Source organism: Falco punctatus (genome assembly GCF_963210335.1).
Source record: "Falco punctatus genome assembly, chromosome: 6".
NCBI classification, from domain to species: domain Eukaryota; kingdom Metazoa; phylum Chordata; class Aves; order Falconiformes; family Falconidae; genus Falco; species Falco punctatus.
In genome coordinates, this window is record NC_137585.1 from 81962821 (window position 1) to 81985806 (window position 22986).

Here is a 22986-nt window from a genome sequence, read left to right on the forward strand (position 1 = left end):
CCAGTTTCAGGAAAAAAATGAGTAGATTTCTAAAATTTCAAGGAGTTCAGGAATGGGTAGGTCCTTCTCATGTGGTAACAGATTGCCTTTAAAAAACGTTAGTTTGCCCTGATACTTGGAGAAAGGCCAGTTGCAGTGGTTTTACTATTTTGCTACCACAAAACCACAAACACAGGAGGCACTCACCACACACAGAACTTTCTCTGTAAAATATGCACATTTTCACTGGTGTCCATAAGCTGTGGTATAAGCCACTCTCTTTAAGGGGTCTGTTAAACCGTTCAGTGTTTTCTCCTGTATTGGGTTTGAACAGCAAGGTTTTGGTGATGGTGGGGCTACAGGGGTGGCTTCTACGAGAAGCTGCTAGAAGCTTGCCCTATGTCTGATGGAGCCAATGCCAACTGGCTCAAAGATAGAGTGATGGTGATAGCACCTCTGGAAAAACATATCTAAAAATAATAATAATTAAAAAAAAAAAACAAAAAACCCAAAACCTGCACAACTGCATTCAGAGAGAAGAGTGAGAACATGTAAGAGGAAGAACTCTGCAGACACCAATGTCAGTGAAGGAGAAGGGGGAGGAGGTGCTCCAGGCACCAGAGAAGAGGTTCCCCTGCAGCCCATGGAAGTTAATGGTGGAGCAGATATCCACCTGCAGCCTGTGGAGGACCTCATGCTGGAGCAGGTGGATGCCCAAAGGAGGCTGTGACCCTGTGGGAAGCCCACGCTGGATCTGTCTGTTCCTGAAGGACTGCACGCTGTGGAAGGGACCCGTGCTGGAGCAGTTCATGAAGAACTGCAGCCTGTGGGAAGGGCCCACACTGGAGAAGTTCATGGAGGACTGTCTCCCATGGGAGGGACCCCACACTGGAGCAGGGAAAGAATCTGAGGAGTCCTCCCCTCCCTACAGAGGAGGGAGCAGCAGAGACAATGTGTGAGGAACTGTCCACAGCCCTTGTTCCCTGTCCCCCTGCATCACTCAGGGGATGGAGGTAGAGAAACTGGGAGTGAAGCTGAGCCTGGGAAGAAGGGAGGGATGCAGGGAAGGTGTTTTAAGTTTTAGTTTTTACTTCCTACTCTGATTTGATTGGTAATTAATTAATTTTCCCCAAGTCGAGTCTGTTTTGCCCATGAACAGTAACTGGTGAGTGATCTCTCCCTGCCCTTATCTGAGCCCAGGAGCCTTTCCTTGTATCTTCTGTCCCCTGCGCAGCTGCGGAGGGAGTGACAGAGTGATTTTGGTGGGCACCTGCATCCAGCCAGGGTCAACCCACCATATCTCCTCCTTAGGGAAGGGCTGTTTGTGAATATCTTATTCCATTCTTATATTATTAGTGCTTTCCTGGCAAGGAGAAAAGCTGTTCTGACTGATGCCAAAATCCTATTGAAATCAAGGTAGTATTTGTGCTTGGCAGCAGGGGTCTGTGTCCTACCCACCCAGTTATGGAGGCTAATTCTAGCAGTTGCTGAAGGACTGTCAGATAGAAAAAGGCCCAGCCCTCACCTTTCAGCAATCCGTTAAAAAGTGTTTTAACCTAAATTAGCTGTGGTGTTTAAAGTAAAAAGAATAATCCATTTCTTAATTGTAGATGTCCCCACATCACCATGTGGCCTAGTGGCTGAGCTAGCTGTTTCATTGCAAGGGTCCCATGGAGGGTCCAGGATGCCCAGTAGGATGGGCAGATTTGGAACAGTGATCTTTTTGGTCTAGCAGCTGGAGGCTCAGAGGTATATCCTATGGCGTCCTAGATGGCAATAGAAGTCTGTGTGTGGATACCTGAATTTTATCTAAATTCTCAAAATGAACAGAAGTACAGTTTAGAGTGAGCAAGCCCAAAAGAGCATTTGCTTTCAGCATAATTTTGGGTTAGCTGAATTGCTCCAGACTGACTGTGTAGACTACACTGACATCCAGGAATAGGAACTTAGATTGTGGCACACAGAGAGTCATCTTTGTGTAGACCAGACCTCAGAGTGTCTTAACCCAGAAATTAATCACATTCAGTATCACTGGATAAGCGACATCTAATTTACTGTAAGTGAAATCCACCCATAGAAGGTGAAACTAGATCAGAAGGGTAAATCATTTGATGTCAGATTAAGCAGACAAAAATGCATAAGTTGAAGCAAACTTCTAGAGCCAAGATTTCAGATACTCTCCTCCCCTTCTATTCATCTGATAAAGCCAGCTCTTTCCACATCTTTCTTCTGCTTGCATCCTTTGACAGACCTTTCTTTCCAACAGCAAAGTTGCCAATTATTAGGGTTTGTTTGATCCTCAATTTTAAAATTATTCATGGAAAGAACGGTTTTCATCAGTATTTCCTCCACAAAAGAGTTTGTTTCCTTTCAAATCAGTCACATACTTTCACTCTTGTGTGTTTCAGTCAACAGGGCTTCTCTGCAATTCCTGTTGAAGAGGATCAGTTGGTTTGTTATTACTGTGTTTTTCATTTAGTCAGCCCCCCAAGGAGCCAAGCAATTTCCTGTAAAAGTGAAAACACAAAGTTGCTGCTCTAAGAATTGTGTGATCCAATTAAAGACAAACTAAGTCGTAGAAGGAAATATTAGGCAGCAAGGCTGAGAGGATGGGATTACTGAATTTACTGTATGACAGTGTTAATATTGATAAGCAGTGGGTACAAGGCTAAAGGTTATTTTTTTAAAAAATGTTGTTCTGTATGTTGTCGTGCAACTCTTAAGCTGCTGGGTTTTGTGTTTAAGAGAGCATGCCCCTTCCCACAGCCCTGTTGTATCAATATAGGAGAGAAAATTAGTTGTAGAAAATATTGGGTTGGTGCTTGTTTCTTTGCTTTTTCTTTTTAATGGAAAGTCAGTCTGAAGATTCAGATTCATTGTATCTGTATGGGGGAGGAAACTGTACATACCAGTGATGACTGCTTTTTGGGAGACAGGAGAGAAGCTGCAAAAAGAAAAAAAAGTTAGGAAAATTTCATTGGAATGAGCTGAGAGGAGCCAGAAGGCAAAAAATGCATTATATGTGTGGATAAATTGGATTGAGTAAGAGAAGGAGTTAGGTGCTGGAGGTTGGACACATGTGGCAGCGGGTTTCTGATAAAACACAAGAATTGTAGTGGATCTTAAAATTCAGTGTGGAAGACACCAGTAAGTGCTTGCTGCTCGTTCTGAGAAGACTGGTTTGACTCCTGCTTTTGCAGGGCATTTAGCCCAGTTTTTAATCAAACGCCTGATATCTGCTTACTGTGTGAGTCTTAGGCCAAGAGAAGGTACTGATATGGCTATTGAATAACTAAGGAAAGTTCCTGGCATTTATTGCTCAGGTCAGCAAAAGCTGCAGCTGTTGCAGTGATCTGTAAATGAAATATTCCTGCAAACAACCCAAACCTAGAAACTCTCTGAGGTTGGAGAATGACTGGCAAAGAGATTTCAGGTGTTCATACTTGGTATCCCACCACCTCAGGTGGGCTGAGAACTGGTCTTGGCTGCCTTTTGGAACTACTCTCAGCTGACAGATGGAGAGGACTAAGGTCCACAATATGAGCAGAATTGCCCAGTCTCACTTTATGGCACAGGGGAGGCATCCTGCAAATACTCTCTTTGTCAAGTTTTGTCTGGGAAAGTAGTGGAAATGCTTATAGCATTGCCTCCATGATTTTCCGGTTCCCTAAGCAATTCAGACTTGTCTCTCCACATAAGCATTTGTCTTGCTTACCACTTCCACAGCCCAGCCTGTGCCATGCATAGCTGTTTTCTCTACTCATCCAGATCACTGATTTTTTCTAAAGTAATACTTTTGCTGCACATCTTCCTTCTGCATTTCTTTTTATTAGTGTGCAGAGTGTATGCAGTATGAGTGCAGAGACTTTATAAGTGTCTACCAACCTGGTGTGCTCACGTGCTCACCTGCAGGGCTGGCCCACAGCATTAATCACACAAAATGTCTTGAGATAGGCATGACCCTGATGAAATCAGGTGGGAGGGAGAGCTGGGGTAGTCCAGCTGCGTGACTGTGCTCTCACTATGTGATATGTTCACTGTCTGGTGCTAACCCCATGTCAGCTTTCCTCTCCTCCTGCCTAGCAAAGCTGCTTTGCCTGTCCCTAGCATCCCTGGAGTCAGTGGGAAGGGTGATGAGATGAGGGGAGGAAGCAAGGCCCAATGGGGCCATCTATGTAAGAAAGAAATTACAGATTAAATTACTTTTCTGTTGATATAATTCAACATCTCTGTAACAGGAACATGCTTCTTTATAGGGGGATGCACTTCTTTTGCTAGCTGACCCTTATAAATGTCTGCATACCAGTTATGATCAGTTTTGTGCCTGTTACCTTTCTGCTACTCAACAACGGCCAATAAAATCAGCATCTCAGCCTTTCGAGTGAACTACGTGGGGCAGGATTTTCTTTGTTTGACAACGCGGTCAGATTTCAGCTAGGACAAAACCATACTTCTGTAATAAAAACAAATAGGAGTAGACTGAAAAGGAGTAAAGCAGCTAATGGAATTTAATTACTTGGCCTACACTATTTTGTATTCTACGCTGCTACTAGTACAGAATTGTAGCTGTGGCTCTAATCACGTAGCAGTGAGACAGCATATTCACTGAGTTACTTTTTCCAGAGTTTTATAGTTTATCTGTAAATTTAAGTTCTAGTATGAAGGGTATGCATAGAAGAAGCACCCCCTCTGGAAAATATTGAAAAAAACCCTCTCTGTCTTAACTGTAAGGATGCTTTAGGAACAAAGAAGCACACACTGCATTTAATAAATACTGTTCTTCATGCACCTGCCAAAACAGAGAAGCAAAAATCACAGTAAATGGTTAACCTAAAGTGAAGCTGTATTTGCTGATGCTTTTAAAGGGGAAAATAAAAAGCATACATTTCAAAATGATGCGCTACCATCATTTTGTCTTTTTAACTGAGACTTCATAGGTGTTTTTTTAGCGTGATTTTCAGTGCAGTCCAACCCACAGTTCAAATTCCTTTCCCTCTAGATCTCCTTTACCATAAACTTTTTTTTTAATACTCAGGATATTTTAGATAGTTTACATTTCCAGAAATTATTTGTAGTTTGACATTTCTTTATTCTAAACATTCAGGGTGGGTTGCTTTTAATTTAACTGTATTACAGAGGGAGAGATCACTATTTTTTGAATATGAAAACCATTTAAGGACAGCTAGATCAATGGTCAGCAGTGGGTGGGATCTTAAACCTGCAGTAATGTGCACGTTGCAAATGAAGCTTTTAACACATCATAACCATCACAGGAGTGTTAAGTACCAAGCAAGAAATCATATTCCTGTGAAATCAATGGAAATTTTGCGAGGACTTCACTGGGGACCAGGATTGCCCCTAGTGTTCCTAGCTGCCTTCACATACTCAGCATCTGCTTTGAGTTTCACAGCCATCCTTTTCTGAATGCATAGGTTATAAAACAGACTGTTATAGGTTGTCTCTCTTTCTTCAGCAACCTCAAGGCATAATGTGTAAGCCATAGGAGAGTACTAATCTTTGTTTCAGTCTTTTCATCTGATAGGTCAAATGGATAACAGGAGGCAATTAAATGGAATGGGTCTGCTTTCTGTGACAAGCCTCAAGGCATGTAGTGGCAGTAGTTCAGTTGAAATCATCCATCCTCCAAAATCAACACTGAAAAATGACAAGAATGCACTTTTAATGCTCATTACTTTCATGGTCATGCAGCTTAGAGCGGGTTGCTAGACATGACTGAGCAAAAGGTAGTTGATAGTAGTAGGTTTTATTTTTATCAAAATCCCCTGGTCCTGGAGGTGCTCGGAAGTCCACCTAAGACTCCATGAAAACTTTTTAAGCATCTCCTGATGTAAAGCAATCTTTGCAGCTGTTTAACACACCTTTCCAACCTACAAAGGCTGGAAAATTGCCCAGCTGTAAATAATAGAAGAGGACCAGGTTGTAGCAATGCAGCTTGCCTGGTCTGTATCAGAAATAAGCTCTTTGTGCTCCAGCAGCCCACACCAGTAAGGCAGATGCATGATCCCAGCACAGGATGCAATATGAAATTCTTCTAACTCACTGAAATGCCCTGTCAGAGAGCAGACCTGCAAGACTGACAGAAGGGACCTGTTACCAGTCCTTCCTGAATATTGCGCTGCAGAAACTGCTAAGGAATGATGTGAGGTGACTATCCTCCTTTTTTCCTGTGTGAGAGGGTTCATGCTTCTGCTAGAAACAGACTACCACTATGAAAATCGAGGAAAAAAGTTCAGAAGACTTCTATGCAGGTGGAAAGTCTCCCATATACTTTCAGGATGAATGCACTTTTATGTTCTAAAGTGATGTTTTTCCTGCTAAAAAGAAAAGCAGTTGGATGAAGACTCTGCAAGTACAAACATGCTGAGCTTATGGTGTCCATTATGAAAGACATGAACAATTTCCTAGGCTTAGAACAAAGCACAACACCTTAGTTGTGTTTCATCTCATCTCTAGCTTTGTGCTTCATTAAACAACCAGGAGCTCCCAAGGTGACTCAAATGCTTTTGACATGTTTCTAACAGATTTGACAGTTGATGGGCACTTTAGAAACAACACGACCTTTTCCTCTCAGACAGTAGGCTTAGTTGTTCCTTGCTCCATGTTTGAGGTGTATAAAATATAGCCTATTTGATCTTGAACAGAGTAAAAAAAACATTAACAAACAAAACCATATCATAACCCTCCTTGTAACATCAAAAGGTACTATAAAAGGAAGAATAAAGAAGAGGACACGTTCTCATTCATTTTCTGTTTCCTTTTCTTTCAATTGTTACTCAGTTTAATCAGAAGGGTCTTCTGCTGAATTCTTTTGTGGATCACCAGATGTTCATGTTAACCTAAGTGTTCCATTTACCACCCGTCCATGCAGCCGCTGCTGTGTCAACACTGACCTGGCTCTGCTCCAGGAAGTCTTAATTTATCCAAATGCACTTCTAGCTATTGGTAAAACTTTTGCTCAGCCACATGTTATAACTCTTAAATCAGCTATTCTTTATTGTGTATGTGTTGAATCTCATGTTACACTTCAGAACTCTAAGCCAAAGACAAGTAAATAACTTGGGAGCCAGAGATGGGGAGAGAGGGAGCAAGAAGTCATAGCTGTGTAAAATACTTGAAAGGCCTCATTAGACATCAGTGTAGCTGCTGCATTAAATATCAGTTGTCGCTGTCAACTGATCTGTTTGACTCTGGTACTTTGAGAGATTGCAGTTGACAGAATAGCTGCCACCAGCTCATGTGACAAAGAGGTGCTTAATTTTTTTGATCTAGACGTGTTGACTTGCTTTGGTGGATCTTATACCTCCCTTTCACATGTGTCCCCCAGCTGTTCCTGTGTCTCAGATCTCTGTTTTACCCATTGCTGTGGTTAAAGGGCTAATGTGTGAATTCTGCTGAGAATTTGTAGTGGCTTCCTTACCCATCAAAATGGAATCATGGACAACAGCCTCAGCGAAGACAAAGTGGTGCTGTTTGTTAGTGTTTTCAATAGTACCCTTTCAGAAATGTCAGCATAAGAAACCTTCTTCAAGTCAAAATTTCAAGGAAGCGAAACATTTTTTTTTCTTAAGTGAAAGCAGATATTCGGCCTCAGGTCCTTTGCTTAACACTGAATCACCACAAATGGCAGCATCAAAAGGTACTTGTGGCAAAGCTCCTCAGGAAAAGCAGCATTTTATAGCATTTAAATTACTGCCTTTAACCACTTTAAAAGGGAAAATGTTCTTTTTTAGTTTACTTTTTTTTTCCTCTTTTGATCTTTAGAGTGTGCTACAAAATTTACTGATAATAAGATGTGTATTTTTGAAAGACAGGGAGTAATCTGGACATGACACAAGGATACTGGGACAGTTTCTAACTTGGTTTCCCAAGTTGCCTGACACCTATCAACTGCTAAGCCTGCCTCACCTCTTCTGTTATAAAATATTGATGTTATTTACGTACTTCAAAAGGACTGTTTAATTAACAACAGCTTGTAGAGTGATTTCAAGATGGAAAACCATGGCAATTACTGCAAACAGTAAAGACACTGCAGGCTGATTTTCATTGATGATAATGTTGATCAACAAATTTACAGCTCTAATAAACATTGTTACTGCTTCTGAGTGCAAGAGCAGGTGAAGAGTTGCTATGAGAACTGACACAGCCGAGTGTTCTGCAGTTCAGCACTCTTTATTATTATGATAATTGCATTCGTTGATTACTAGGAGCAGATTTACCCAACTGAGGGACTGTCACTCCCTATTAACTCTGCCTGATGGTGTACATGCTGTGTGTCATCTCAAAGGAGCAAGCACTTTGTGGCAGTCTCACTCCCCCTTCTCCTTCTTCTAGCCACCTTGCAATGGGCTCTTTCCCAGGTGGATGCTAACACAAAACCAACAGAGGTATATAAAGCACCGTACAAGCAGGATGCTCTGTAGCATGAGGAAGAGTTCACAGGCCTAGTACTTTTTTTAGTTCTCAATGCTAATCCCCGAGACCCTGAATTTGTTTAACCTCTTCTTTAAGAAATGGTAGATTTCAATTTATTTTATGTTGAAACATTTTGTAATAACTTAGGGCAATACTAAGGATTTTCCACCCAGTAGTTTGAGAATTTCAGGACACTTTTCTTTTTCATCTGTCTCTACACATTTTTCTTTTTGTTGTTGTTGTTGTTGTTGTATCCAACACCCGTAAATGGTCCACTGCATAGTGATGAATTAATGTCAAAGTAATCATTTCCCTAAAACAGCTAAAATTCTTGCTTAACAGGGGTAAATATAGGTGCAAACCTCATCTCATTCTTTCCTAACTCTGTCTAACCACATTGGTTACTTGTTGCCTTAACAATACAATTAAAACTATATTTTAAAAAAGAAAAGAAACTCTACTTTCTCTTGAGTAGTGAGATGAACAGCCTTTCTCTCCTTCCCTGTTCTTATTTTCAGTGAAATAATCTGCTTTTTTTTAAATAAGAAAAGTATGTTTTGTGCATTTCCCTTTTCTCAATATTATGGTCATTTTAACTAAAACAATTGCTGAAAAATGTGCACCTTTGACATAATTTGGCTTTCAGATGATCAGCTAAGAAGAACTGTCATTCTCGTCTTTTGTGTGGTTCTGTTAGTGTTGTCACGTAGCTATGGTCTAATGTAACAGGTGTATGTGTATGTTATAGGGAGCTTGGTCTGAAAGCACAGTTCTGCCTCCTTTCAGCTAAGTGCTGTAGCCATCTAGGTAGGGCAACCTGACTCTCTCTCGTCTGACCCCCTAGGCACCCTCAGCAAGGGGGTAGCTTGGATTGCTGTCATGGGTTTCACTGGGGTTTGTGTAACACTGATCCCACTCACGGTGGACAGATCAGTACCTTGCTGTTTGAAGATCTTGGCTATGAGATTTGAACGGCAGAGTCTGATGATACTGGGCTGCTCCTGATGGATGTGCTACGGTACCAAGGTAACAGTGGTACAAGGCTTGGCTCCGTAACTCCATAGACAGTTTCAGCTGCAGGGGACTGTGTCTTGGTTTTTTTACCAATGTCTGTGCACTGCGGAGGGCCTTTTTGTGTTTTAATAATTCTGGTTTTGCCTGAACACCAAAGCTGTATGATCAAACTTTACACTGAGAATTATTTGCAGCTGCAAGTAGCTTAATTTTCTTGCATACTCAGTGAAAGCACTTTCAGAGAACAGTTCAGAACCAGTGTTTCTCTTAGTGTTCCAAGGACTGGTCTCTCTCTCTCCATTGCGTAAAGACAAAGCCTAAGAATACTATTCTGCTAATATGAGCATTTCAGTTAGGTAACTAAAATGATGCATAGGAGTAGTTGCTGTAGGACCATTGCAAATTGCCATTGTGAAATGCCATTGTCACTTTAAAGGTTGAAATTGCCATAGTAAAATGCTTTTGTGTGTTTACAAGGCAGATATGGAAAAAATAGCACATGATTTAGCAGATCTGCTCCCTGTACATATTCAGAAGCAAGCCTGCTAAATAAATGACTTAATGGGAGTTTACTGGCTTATTCCTGTTGTCACTGCACAGCTGAGTAGGCAGACAGTAGCCCATTTTGTCTCTGTACCATCAACAGTCACTTACAAAGCCCAAATCAGTTATAATAAATAACACAACACAAAGATGCCAATGAAAGTATAATCTGAACATGAGGTCTGTATTAATAAGTACCTCTTTTTTATTAGTAAAGCCTTTAATCCTGCTAAATGGCGCAGGTAAGGCAGAAGACCAGATTCATTTTAGATCCCAGTTGAGCTTGGAAGGCTGAACTTAACTGACCTGATGAACAGCTGATAAACATAGACAATTACAACGTCATTTTAACAGGATCTAGAAGAAAATGAATAGTTCTTTTCCTTGAATGGTTGTTCGCAGCTTATCACCAAAAACTTCAGTTTTATTTTTCATTTCATGTACCAAAGTTGAGAGTGCGTGCCTTAAAAGAGAAGTTACACAAATAAATTCATAATATTAGCACGGTGCAGTATGTCATTAAAAAGACAAGTGATAAGGTCTGGGAATAATGCGAACCGCTTGACTTTTCCCTGACTATTACTTTAGAACCTGAAACGCGAAATGTGTTAAAGTTAATGAAAACCACCCTACATGAAATAATGACCTCATATAAGGGCTCTGTGCCTTTTTATCAGCACAGTAAAAGCAGAAAATACATATGACCCGTTGACTGAACTCACATCACAATATGTTGGTTACTATTAATAGCCACATGCCTCAGTAATCTTGAGGACTCTGGTACATCAGTCTGGTCCCACTGCGTTCAGCGGCAGAACTAGGTCTCCCATAGATTTCAGTAACTACAAAATGTAGTCTTAAATGGTGAACTTGGAAAAAAGGATACATGGCTATTTACTGAGCTGTCTGTGTGATTACAGTGGCAAAGCCCCTTAGTCAAATAAATTTCTTATCCCCATTAATTGTAATTAGGGCTACATAAGAAACAAAGTTTTGGCATTCTGTATCTAGAAATAAAGGATTTCTATTTAGAGGAAGGGGGAATGGGATGCTTTTGTATGTACCACTCATGCAGCCACCTATAAAGTGGGAGTTGCAGCTAAGCCTCTGAGTTTGCAGCTGGAAGGGGGTGCTTTGTGGGTGTAAAGCACTCTGCTAGCTGATCCAAAAAGAATTATAGTCTTGGCATTTGTTACTTTACATTGTTGGCTGATGCTGGTATCTCCTTTCTACCTATTGTGTTTTATATATTTTACTCTGAACAGCAGGAGTCAACCACTGTTTTCAGTGCTCTGCTGACTTTCTTTCTCATTCTCTTGGTACTTTTTCAGACTTGCAGCTCCCAGTTGTCACGCCAGAGTGCTCTGACCAGCCTGGGCTGCCAAGGGCCAACACCGCAAGCAACATATCCCAGGGCAGTGAAAGCACCGATGAGACGCATGCTGCCCACCTGCCCTACTGGTGGAAGCAGAGCAGGAGCGCACAGCTGTAAGCTAATGATACCCCCTCCTCAGACACTGCAAGTGCTTTATTGTGCAGTTAATTGGGAGGCAGGGAGGCAGAAGGCAGCAACAGAGGGGACCACAGAAGATGGATTGCATCTCTTATACTTCCTTAGTGCTTGCTTCTGTACTACCAATAATTTGCATGTTTTGCATGTGAACAGCTAAGTCTTTATGTTGAGGCTGTTGAAATACCTAGATAGGTAAATACAGACCCAGAGACACCCCCGAATGTTTAAGTGTCCTGGTGGCTGAGCTATTTCCCTCCCATCCCTGCCTTGCCCCTACCACTGACACACGAACATAGTCCTTTGCACAGAGACTCTCCCTGAAGTGAAGAACCAAAAGTACTTGAGAACTGGCTGTCCAAGTGCTATTTCCTCTGTTATGTTATCTCACAAATTTTATGCTCTGAGGTCCTACCATTTTGCAGAGGGGAGAAAAAGGTCCCTTTAAGGTAGGTATTACTAGACTCCCTTAACAGATAGCAAAATTGAGGGCTGGAAAGGCCACATATTGCCAAAGATTACACAGAAATGGGAGGAAAGCTCTGTGTCTTTCACCAGTAATCAGTCTTAGAGACCCATAATCGGTACAGTCATCTTATTGCATTTGCTATGAGGTAGATTGATACTCAGAGATTTTAACAGGCAGAATAATAACCGTATTTGTGAATAAGCCCAAGTATAGCTCAGATTTCCCCAAGCAATGAGCTTTTAAATAACAGATTTTTCCCTTGGGTTTGTTTTTTTCTGTCCTGTTTCTATGGCTCATTCTTTCTGTGTGGACTATGGGAGTTGAAAGCCAGTATTTAGAGAGTGATGTCACTTCCTAGACAAAGTTAGCTTGCATAATTCTTTTATGTTTAGCTGATTTGTTATAAGTTATTTCTAGGTGTCATAGTCTTTCATGATATTTGGAATTATAGTTTATGGCTTTCATTAGGGAAAGCATGCGGTACCACATGTTTTGTCCCTTTACATTGAAGAAAGTGCTAACAACAGTGTAACCTTTCCATAGAGGTTTTTTTTTGTTGTTTTTCTGAATTCACTACAAATCAGTGTTAAATCTGGGTACCTTGACTATGCACTTCTGTTATTTAAGATGCTTGGATTTCTTTGAAGTTTTTACCTTCACTCTGAATATCCTGGGTTTGCAGCAATTACAATATGCCCACAATGCATTTACCCATATGTATTCTCAAAGGTAATTCCCTCCTAACATAGTTACTTTCTATGTATGGAAATTAAGATTTTAAAATACTGAAAGCAATAAAAAGGCTTGGTGTAGAGCTTGGTTCCAGCTTGCTTGGTTTCATCTGTAGTGTTGCTTAACTCAGGGGAAAAAAGGCTAATTTCCTATTTCTTCTAATTTCACTATTTCACTATTTCACTATTTTCTTCTAGCTCATTTCCTTAGCTTGTAAAATCACTTCATTAATGCTATGTATTTTTATTACTTTCCAGGAATCAAGTATCAGCTTCACCAGACCACAAGGACATCCTTAAAGCTCAAGACATTTCTGTCATCATCAAAGCCTATGTGCTTGTGACATCCTTAACACCTCTGCGGGCATTCATTCATTCAACCACCACTGTCTGGCATCCGCCCAAGAAGAAGCACTTTTCCATAAAGGTAAAATATTTCATTTCCTAATTTTTCCATCTTTCAGGCGAAGTACAGAGGCAGAAAAACAGCTAATATCTTTATTCTCTTTTGCTTCTCCTTTATTTGCAGTCCACAACTGGCAGTGAATATTCTCCTAAAGTACTGCTTTCATTTCTCGGAACAAGTGGGGTTTGCTTTATGAAGCTGGGAAGAGCTGCCCTGTGCAGCGTGGCCTGGGGTTTGCTTGCCTCAGAGCCCATTTTCATTGGTGACATTTGACAATAGTTCCAACAAAGTTTTCTCTAAAGCACAGCAGTGGGGGTGCTGTCATGCAGTAACATCTTTTGCCCGGATATTGACAATGTTGTAAAAAGGGAAAGTAAATATTTAAAATACTTTTGATTTCTTTTTTAGGTGCAGTAAAACAGAATGGAAGAGGGTCAGGGCACTTCTAAATAAGGGGAAGGAAGTATACCATGGAGAGGTTGGGCCTCCCATGGTCTTGGTTTTATGAAGAAGGATGTTTCACATGTGCCTTAATTGGATTAACTCTGAACATCTCCAAGTGCCTGCAGAGATCCCTCTCTGCCTCTAGGTCACTCAGCAGTCCCATGCATTTCCAAACTTGTCTTCCCATTCCTTTGTTCTTTCAGCAAGAAACTGTTCTTTCAGCAAGAAACTGTTCTTGCAATACGGCAGCTTTTTGTGAAGGAACGACAATTCTGCAGCTGCTCCTTTCCTTTTGAAGGAATAAGGTCAAAAAGTAGCATTATTTCTTGAGGTCACATAGATCAGCTCCTGCAGCAGCCATCTGAGGATGGGTGCACTTTGCCCACGTTGACCTCTTGGGGTAGGAGCAGGTCGTGGCTTTGGATCAGTCTGAATGCTGTGGTGTCACTGTCAGGGCTCTTGATGATGCCAGCCATTTGGTATGTTCTACAGTTTTAGCACTCTTTAAGTTAAGTGCCTGGTCTAAGCTCATTATCTAATTCTAGTTACTGGAGAAACAAACACCTCTAAAGAACAAATCATCCCACCCAATTTAGACGCTGATTTTGGAATGAGACAAGTTTCCTGTTAAAAGTGTCTGCTTCCTTCCATGGGCTATGACATTCTTAGAGAACATGTCGAATTCTAGATTGCCAAAATCAGGTGAGATGAACCTACTTCTCTTTCTTTCCCGCCTTGGAAGCTATGGAAGCCCACGGAGTTACATTATTTTGCCATCTCTTTTCCTCTGTTTACATTTAGGAAGACTAATGGTCACTCACTTTCAAACCTTGGAGTTCAGTTTTGTTTTATGTTTATTAAAATAGCAGAATGTCCAGCCTCATGACTATCACAGCTGAAGTAGGGACTACTTTAAAGGCTAGTAGTTATTAGTAACTGTGATATGGCTCTGTAAAATAATTCCCACTGAAGGAGGTCTGCTGAATGGGGTGCCAGTCACCATTTACAGAGCACTTTGGCAGCTGAGGAAGCAATAAGAATGATGGATAGAAGCAAAAGTACATTACAGTAGTTCCAATCTGCTTACTGCTGCTGTGGTGTTATATCTTCCACACCTTCAGGCAGATTTATCAAAATGGCAAGAAATAAACGAAAAATAGGCACCACAGAAAGCACATTTGTAGTGATGTATAGACTGAAATGCAAATCAACAAAATGATGGAAAGTGGGGTATATAAGACTGTCTCAGCATAAACAATGTGCCCTATAAAGAACCCAGGAGGAGTCAGGGAGTCTCCAGGAGAAGTGAGACACTGGGAATTCATGGACTGGCCAGAAAGCACTACTGGGAATATCATAGAGAGGCTTCTGTTCTTGGTGCAGAGGCATCAGGTAGGAGATTATCAGTCAGAAAACAACACTTAGGAGAAGGTTTGAATTCATCCACTGATATCCTTCAGGATGAGATTACCTCGAGTTTCTCATAAACTTCATGGAGCCATGACTTGTTGCCAGTGGGATGTACAATGCCAGCAGACTGATCGCCTCCCAAATTAGTCAGTGGAGCTACCACGTTTGCAACAAGCCAAGCAACCTGGTCCAGAAAGCTGCTAAGCTTAGGACAACTCTATTGTGTAGGAAGGAAAATGGCTTGTTATGTTATGGAGATCTAACATGTTAATACTCGATAAAGACAGAAAAGATCTCTAAGACCTGTTCTTCCGCTGATTGACAGAATACCCATCACTGTTACCGGGACTGAACATGCCTATAGAGAAGACTTTGACCTGGAAAAATTTGCTAGTTTGATGTGTTATTTCCCCAAAAGCAGCTGCCAGATTTTTTTATTTTTTTTTTTTTTTAATGCAGAGATGAGAATAATTTTAATCTGCTGCATTGCTATCATAGATGTGCTGCTTTCAGTAATGTTGCACAATAATTTAGAGACCTCCACAGTGTATACAGGTCTCTGGTCAGCCAGTTTTCTCATACCAGTATAATTAAAGTATTATCAATGAGAAATTAATCCACAATTGTGGTTAACCTGGTTACAACATTACTATGACAATTTTAAGTTTAAAATTTGATCTCCTATGTACAACAGCAGTTTATGGTTGCTGGAAGTAACCAGAATATGCTATATATGAAAGAGAGAGTTTTAAAAAGACTGGAGATGGGGTACCAGAGGATTTCAAATGATCAAGAGAAACTGTCTGAAGAAAAATCAGGAGTTTAATGAATTAAATAATACTGTATTCCCCACTGCTCCTTTGTGAGTAAACTATTGTAAATGGTTTTTACAACTCAGATTTACTTATCCTGATCATAGTGGCAAGGCTTCAGCACAACTCCTTGAATAAGCGTTGGTGAAATGGCGGTTCAGGAAGAGTTCAAGTGTGTTTTTCTCACCAGCTGCCAGGTTTTCTTTGGATTATACATGTTTTAGTATCTCAGTTCAGAAAGCAAAAGAAGGTAAATCCTGAGCTGACATGAGGATCTTGTGTGTAGTCACGAGGTGGCAAAAATGTGTCTCTAGATTTGGGCACTGGTTGGGAAGATGCAGGAGGTGCAGGGGAGAGAATGGCTTTTGGCTACACAAATGTTTTTATATGAGACATGCGTAATTACCTTATTTCCTTGAGGAAATTTGGAAACCCCTTATTTAGACCATCTGTGCACTGGAAAATTAATAATAAAATAGAAGCTTTCTGTTTTGCATATGGTACCAATTAAGGGATGTGTCTCTGTCAATACATGCAATAATTCTCTTTGTGTTAATCGACATTACGCATGTGTATGGAGCAGGAGGCTGACCCCTGAATAATTTTCTGTTTTATAGAAGCTGGTATATGAAACAGTAATTTATGATTAATTATCTCAAGGTTTAACATACTGTGAAGTGCTTCCTTTGCCCTGCCATTAACCTTTCCCAGCCTGGTCGCAGTTCTTAATGAAGGGATGCACTTTTGTAGCCCATAGTGGTGCCATCCTGTGGCACCTGGGAAGGCTCTTTGCTGTCAGCAGCTTCCCATGGCCCCTGCTCTGGCTCACCATCCCTTCGTTCATCCAAAATAGATAATCAGGTGCTTCCTGGATTTAAATTCCTTGACTGGTGTTCTTGTGTAACTCTTGATACACTCAGATGAAACTATGCTCTTAAGTGATTTTCCGGTTGCGCAGTGAAGTAAACATAATTTATTAAAGCAGTTTGCTGTTAAGCTTGCTGTGGTGTAAGTCGCTGAAATTCTTTCTCTGTGCATTAAGCATTTGGAAGCTTGAATAAAGATATATTTTTTTTATACTTAACATATATGCAAATAAAACTGAACCCTCACCTACCCAGGAAATACATCTTTTAATATGACATGGAGGTCTGGCTTAGAGCCAAACAGTTAAAATTAGGTTGTAGTATTGCCCTCAAGTGGCCAGTTTTGATACAACTTCAAGTAGTAGATATTTAATGTGAGACAGAATGCAAACACGTATGCAGATAAAGAGCAAAATACTTAGAAACGGCTGAAAGTCTTATGAGTTTTTCACTTTGTTTTATGCTTGAATTCCCTATTATTGCCCTATCATTTAGCAGGAGCAAATACAATAGACAATTACCACCAACTCTTATTCAATTACATTGCAGGATTATTTGGGAATAAAATTAAATTTGTTCATTAGGTTCTGTAAGGACTTAGCATACGCATTTCACTGTTCTTGCAAGTAGCCTGTGTAGAGAATCAAATATTGTAATGCTTCTCTTCCTGGGAGACTGAGCATAACATAAATGCCATCTCTGTTTTCTGTCCTCATAGTATCTAGAGCCCTATCATTTCTCTTTTCACTGATATAAGAGCAAAAGTCTGTCTGGACTGGGATGATCAAAGACGTGCTTAGTCTGACATTCTGTTTCTGGCAACAACCAGGCAAGAAAACATCACGAAGCTGTGTAACAGGACAAGCATGAATTGGTACTCATCCCTAGGCAGGCTATAGCTATTTCTCATAACCTGCAAGGTTAGAAACACAAAACTGGAAGTGGGATATATATCTTTATGTTTAATAAGCCTCAGAGGACTTCTCTGCCATGCAATTCTCTACTAGATTTTTTTAATCCATTAATGCCTTTGGTCTCCCCAACATCTTACAGCAATGAGGCTCTACAGATTATTTAGGTATTGCTTGACAAAGAGTATTCGTTTGCTTTAAAACTTCTACCTGATTACTTAATTTCATATCCCTAATTCTTGTATTAAGAGAAAGAACGAGTTATCTTTCCTTCTTTACCTTCTCTATGTCTGTGCCAATGTGTCATGCAGTGCACAAATAAAGTTCTTCCTGGCATTCTTTTCTGCTGTTCTCATTATGAACATCGCAGTTTAGCTAGTGAGAGCTCTAGACTGATTATAACATGTGTATATCTCACAAGTAAGTCTTTACACTGTTATCCAGGCCCTTAGCTCTCTGCTTTTCTCCTGGCCTACAGATCCTCTTGCTCTGGCTGTCAATCCAGGTGGCTCTGTAAGCATGCCCCTCTGTGACTCCCAGCTTTCCCAGACCTACCTAAAGCTACCTAAAGGAAGCTTTCCAGCTTCCCTTAATCAAGCTGATCCACTTTTGCTTTCACAGCGAGCTGGGAAATGCTGTTAGTAAATCACCTTTACTTTTTCACTAAGAAGTCAATGCTGGATTGGGAAACAGTTCTTAGTTCAGTCTCAGTCAAAGGACATAATTTAGTGGTTGCTGAAGCTAGTAAGCAGCTCTTTGTCTTTGGACTTATTCATAACAGTAAGCATGTTTAGAGGAAACCTGTCTCAGATGGCCTTTTCTCCTCTATGTAAATAAGCTATAAAAGTGTTGAGGGACAAGGTGTTTTGTTTGTGGTTTGTTTTGTTGTTTTTTTTTCTGTCCTGAACTATTAAATAACATCTCCCTAAAAAAATCTTATGTAAAGAAAAATACGTATACATGGGAAATCTACTGTATAAAATAACTGAATAATACCGTGGTTTTCCCCTTCATCAAGCGACATGCTAAAGCTGCAGAGAAATGGCACATCGTAATAATAAATCAGGGGTGGAATAAACAGATTTACCTAAAGCTAATACTATGATTTATGATAAATTACCGCACTGTTTTCTCTGTGATGTATTCAGGAATGATTGTTTTGATTTTGGGTACATTTTTCTCCCATTACAATTCTTATGACTTTTTCTATACACTCTGATCAGTGGAGAGGTCTACCTGTACTAGCAGGCAATATAGGAGATAGCTTCATTGTAAAATATGTCTTTTCTGGACTTCTATCAGTCTGTATTCTTCCAGGCATCTTAGATATTTAGATACCTTCATACATATAGTCAAAGAGATTCTTGTTTGCATGTAGAAGAATATTTTTGTATCTATGAATGATTACTTACACGCAAAAGTATTTGGCCTTGGTGAAGAAGTTTCACCAAACATAGATGGAGTAAGAAGAATGAATGTACAAAAATGAACTGAGAGTACAGAGTCTATACTGAAAATTATCAGAGACTGAGTTGATTCAAGTGAAAATATCCTCAGCTGTTTTAAAGGAGAGGCAATTACCTTAAGTCTTTTGAGACCCTGCAGATCCAATTGATCAGAGAGAAGGGAATAGCTCCAATTCATAGCAGAACCACCTGGAGAGGACACCCTTTGTTACTTCAAAAAGGGTAATTTCTTGAAAACAAAGGTCATGCTTTGGCTTCTCAGAAGTATACCTTGCTTTCAGATATGATTGTGGTAACTTTGTCCACCATCTAGTTTTGAAGGATACAGTTAGGAACCAGCAAGGTCCTTTCAAAATCTATTCATATAAATCCTGTAAAGTAAGATGCACCAAATCTCAAAATGTAAACCTCAAAATTACACTGAATTACTCAGTAACCCCAACGGCCTCTTATCTTCTATTTCCTTGCCTCTTGGGTAAGTTTAGAGCTCAACTACACCTCCAAAAGAGAAAGAGTCTTGCAGGAAAAAATTGATAAGTTCACATTGTTTAACCAAAACCAGGATAAAAGTGGCTAACTGATGGTATGTAATTAACTGGCAACCAGTAATAAAAATAATAGATTTACTATCAATTTCAGTAACAGAACAGGTAAAGCATGACAGCAGACACTTCAAAAACGTTAATAAACATTTCACATTTCTAAACATCCTTCTATACATACCCTCTGAAGCTGCAGTCACAACCACCCACTCACCCACATTTACCCAGACCCTGTCTCACAGGCAGCACAGGTTAAAAGCACAGCCTCGCACTCCTAGGATGCAGCTTCTCTTCTTGCATGCACCTCTGCTTGGAGAAGTGGGGGGGTCCAGCTCTGTGTGTTCCTGTTTCACATGAACCCACATGGGACCTTTGCCCATCCTTACACACTAGTATTCCCTGCAGTCTAGACAGAAGCTGTGATGCCAGCCAGGCTGACTTCTGGAGGTGCCTGATCGGGTTTTGACTGCTGCTTTCACCTCAAAGTCTCTCCCCCCACCACAAATTGCCATGTTGCTTTTATACTATTTCCCAAGCTGACTCCTTCCTTGTTCCAAAAGCCACTTTATAATTTCCTGCTACTCTTTAATCTGACTGATAATCACCTTCTTTATCATGATAAGTCTGGGACAAACATCCTCCCAGACAGTTCTGTACATTCCAGGTACACAGGTTTTGTTGTCTGTGGGTGGGCTGTGTGAGCACTCCCACAGTGTATCTCCTCCCTGTCTTCAGTGTCTCATTTAGATTCCCTGTACAGTCACTGGAGGAACAGAGCAGTTTTAGACTGCAATTAATGTCACTGTTTTGAGGTGTCTCCCTTGGGATGGCATAAATCATGCTCTTCAAGCATCTGTGCTCTGCAGTGAGATATAAAGGTAACCTAGACGTTTAACTTGTGCATAGGCTAAGCCATGTAGTCTTGTAGGGTGGGACTCCTCTACAGATTTTGACACCTGAGTGAATCATCTTCACATGAGCTGTGTCTCTGAACACCTATTACAACCAACAGAAAGCTAACCGTTGCAGTCAGTGAAGGCAAGTGTTTTCAATTTGCATTTCTTGCCATTCGTAAGGTTAGTTAAGGAAAATCCTTCTTGTTTGTCTCAGAGAAGGCAAGACTGTGCTAGAACTGAGCTAAAAGCTCAGAAAGACTGTCACCGTTTGCTTTTATACTTTCTCAGGGCAATCCTCAGCTGACCATTCAGCCCCAGGCTGCCCCAGCAGGTCTCCTAAGAAATTCATTTGCAGAAAAACTGCCAGAGGAAAATCCTCTCAAGGGAATTACTACAGTCACCATAACATCCAGCCCTGCAGGTGCCACGCTCTTCCACTCTCCTTGAGTCCCTATGAACTGTGCACGAAGCTTGCAAATAGGAATTCCTTTGTCAATTAAATTGCATTTTTTCAATATGTCAGGCCTTTAACTGATGGTTCAGTGTATTTTTGAGAAGCCAAAGAGATCTGTGTCACTGAGATCATAAACCTTATTTTAATGACTGCAGACTTTAGAAAGTAGATATCAAAGTGTTCAGAGAAAAAGCATTGTAGAAATAATACTGAGTTAGCCAATTTTTTTTTCCCACTGGCTTATCCTAAAGCAAAAGTAGTTATCAGTGAGTGAAAGTCAATGAGTTAAAATTAATTTTAAGAGTATTCCTAGTTCTTTCTGCCTTTACAGAGAATGTGTGTTTGATCCATGTAATTTGGCTGCATTTACACATTTCATTACATAAGTATGTGGACTATACCTCCAACTGTATGCATCCAGCATGTGGATGAATGTCTTCAAATTTCTGAGAGGTCTTGCAATTCTGTATACAATGGTGTCATTGTACAAAATATGCGTGCATGTCTGCATTAAGTTTTGCAGTCTACTAAAATTTAATCCCTATTCCGCTGCTTAAAAAACTGCCAGCCAGAGGTCAGCTTTCTCTCACACTAGTTCCTGTGACTGCCAGCAGTTTCTCCCATTCTGTACCCTTTGTACTATTCAATACTGCTTTTAATTACACTCAATGAATTATGAGATTGAATCTTGCTGGACAGGTGGTCTGTTTCCTTTGAAGGTGAGAGAACCAGCATCAGTGGTGATCATCTGAAGAAACCTTCAACTCGGTGACTTTAGTATTTTGCAGCTGAACACAGGTATTCACGTATCTTTGTTGGGCACACTCAGAAGAACATGAGGTTGCTGCAGGTTTTCACACTTAATCACCACTAATCCATACAGATTACATTTTCCCTACCAGTTGCTGAGAATCCTGTAGAATCTGCAGGACTCAAACCTAACGTGAATTTAAACAAATGGGATTTTTTTCATTAATTGGAATTGAATCTGAAGTGTTTGTCTCTTGTCTCTGTTGGTCCTGAACCAGCCTGACTAAATATTTATTTTCTGTGCCTGGTTTAGAATAAACATTGTCCTGAAACCTGATAACCCCTAATGAGAACCTGTTGTGCAATGCTGCTTTTCTGGTCTGGCTAAGGAGGGATGTAAGCAAAATGCAGATCCTGGGATAAGCCAATTTTATTTTAATGCCTGTTGTGTTGGAAAGAGTTGGCTATTATAGCCAACGGCCTCCTCTGAGTGCAAGTAGGGCAAATAACTCTGTCTTTCATCAATTCTCACTAGAAATATAATCATTGCGTGTCTTTTGTGTTGAAGTGCTTAGGAATTGATTCATGGTGAGGAGCAAATGAGCTAATGGGGCTTTTTCTGTTCCTCTCACACTTCCTTCCAATAATCTACACCTCTCCTTATAAAATACTGCAACTCCTTATGTTTCCTGTGCAGCAAAACAACAGAGCTTCTCACTTAGCCCCCATTACCTACTGCAGATTTAGAAAATTAGAGAAAAGGTGCAAGTCACTGTAGGAGGAATGTGAGTGCTATACAGGATCTGGCAGAGATGCTGGAAATTGTTCTCAAACTCAGCTGAAGAACTACCATGTAGTTCCACCTTGGTGCAATGAGTCTTCATTTTATTTTTTTATTTTGCTTGAATAATCATTTAACTGGTTTGGCCTGGCCAAGGAACTGAAACGGGACAATTTCACTGAGATATGAATCTAAAGCAGAACAACTGATTTGAAAAATGTGCAGCTTCTTGTTCTTAACCTTTGTACTACTCTCTGGGAGAAACACAGCTTTCGTGATCTTAAACTTTGGGAAACGTGGACTCCCTTTCAGTCTGTTGTGGCAATGAAATGGCGTGTGATCTGAGGATTTGCATAATCTTTCTAAATAGCAGTTCCAGGGCTGTTTTGCCCTAAACACTCATGGAATTGCAGTACATAGGGAAAACTTTCTACAGCATAAAAATACAGTGTGATGTAATTCAAGATTTCAATATCACGCAAATATCTAAAGGGAAGAGTTGAGGCTATGTGTGCAACTTTTACTTTGCAATTGCCTGGCAGTCAGAGGTTTAATTTTATAACTTTACT

The 22986-nt window shown here is 40.4% G+C and overlaps 1 protein-coding gene across 3 annotated transcripts in view; it reads left to right on the forward strand.

Moving 5' to 3' along the window:
• Positions 1-22986, forward strand: part of CPED1 (cadherin like and PC-esterase domain containing 1) — a 159106-nt gene that overhangs the window by 44394 nt on the left and 91726 nt on the right. For all 3 annotated transcript variants that reach the window (XM_080393906.1, XM_080393908.1, XM_080393907.1), the window contains exons 6-7: positions 11301-11457; positions 12938-13106. In XM_080393906.1, the coding sequence (XP_080250032.1) occupies positions 11301-11457; positions 12938-13106 (326 nt within the window). The remainder of the gene's footprint in view (positions 1-11300; positions 11458-12937; positions 13107-22986) is intronic.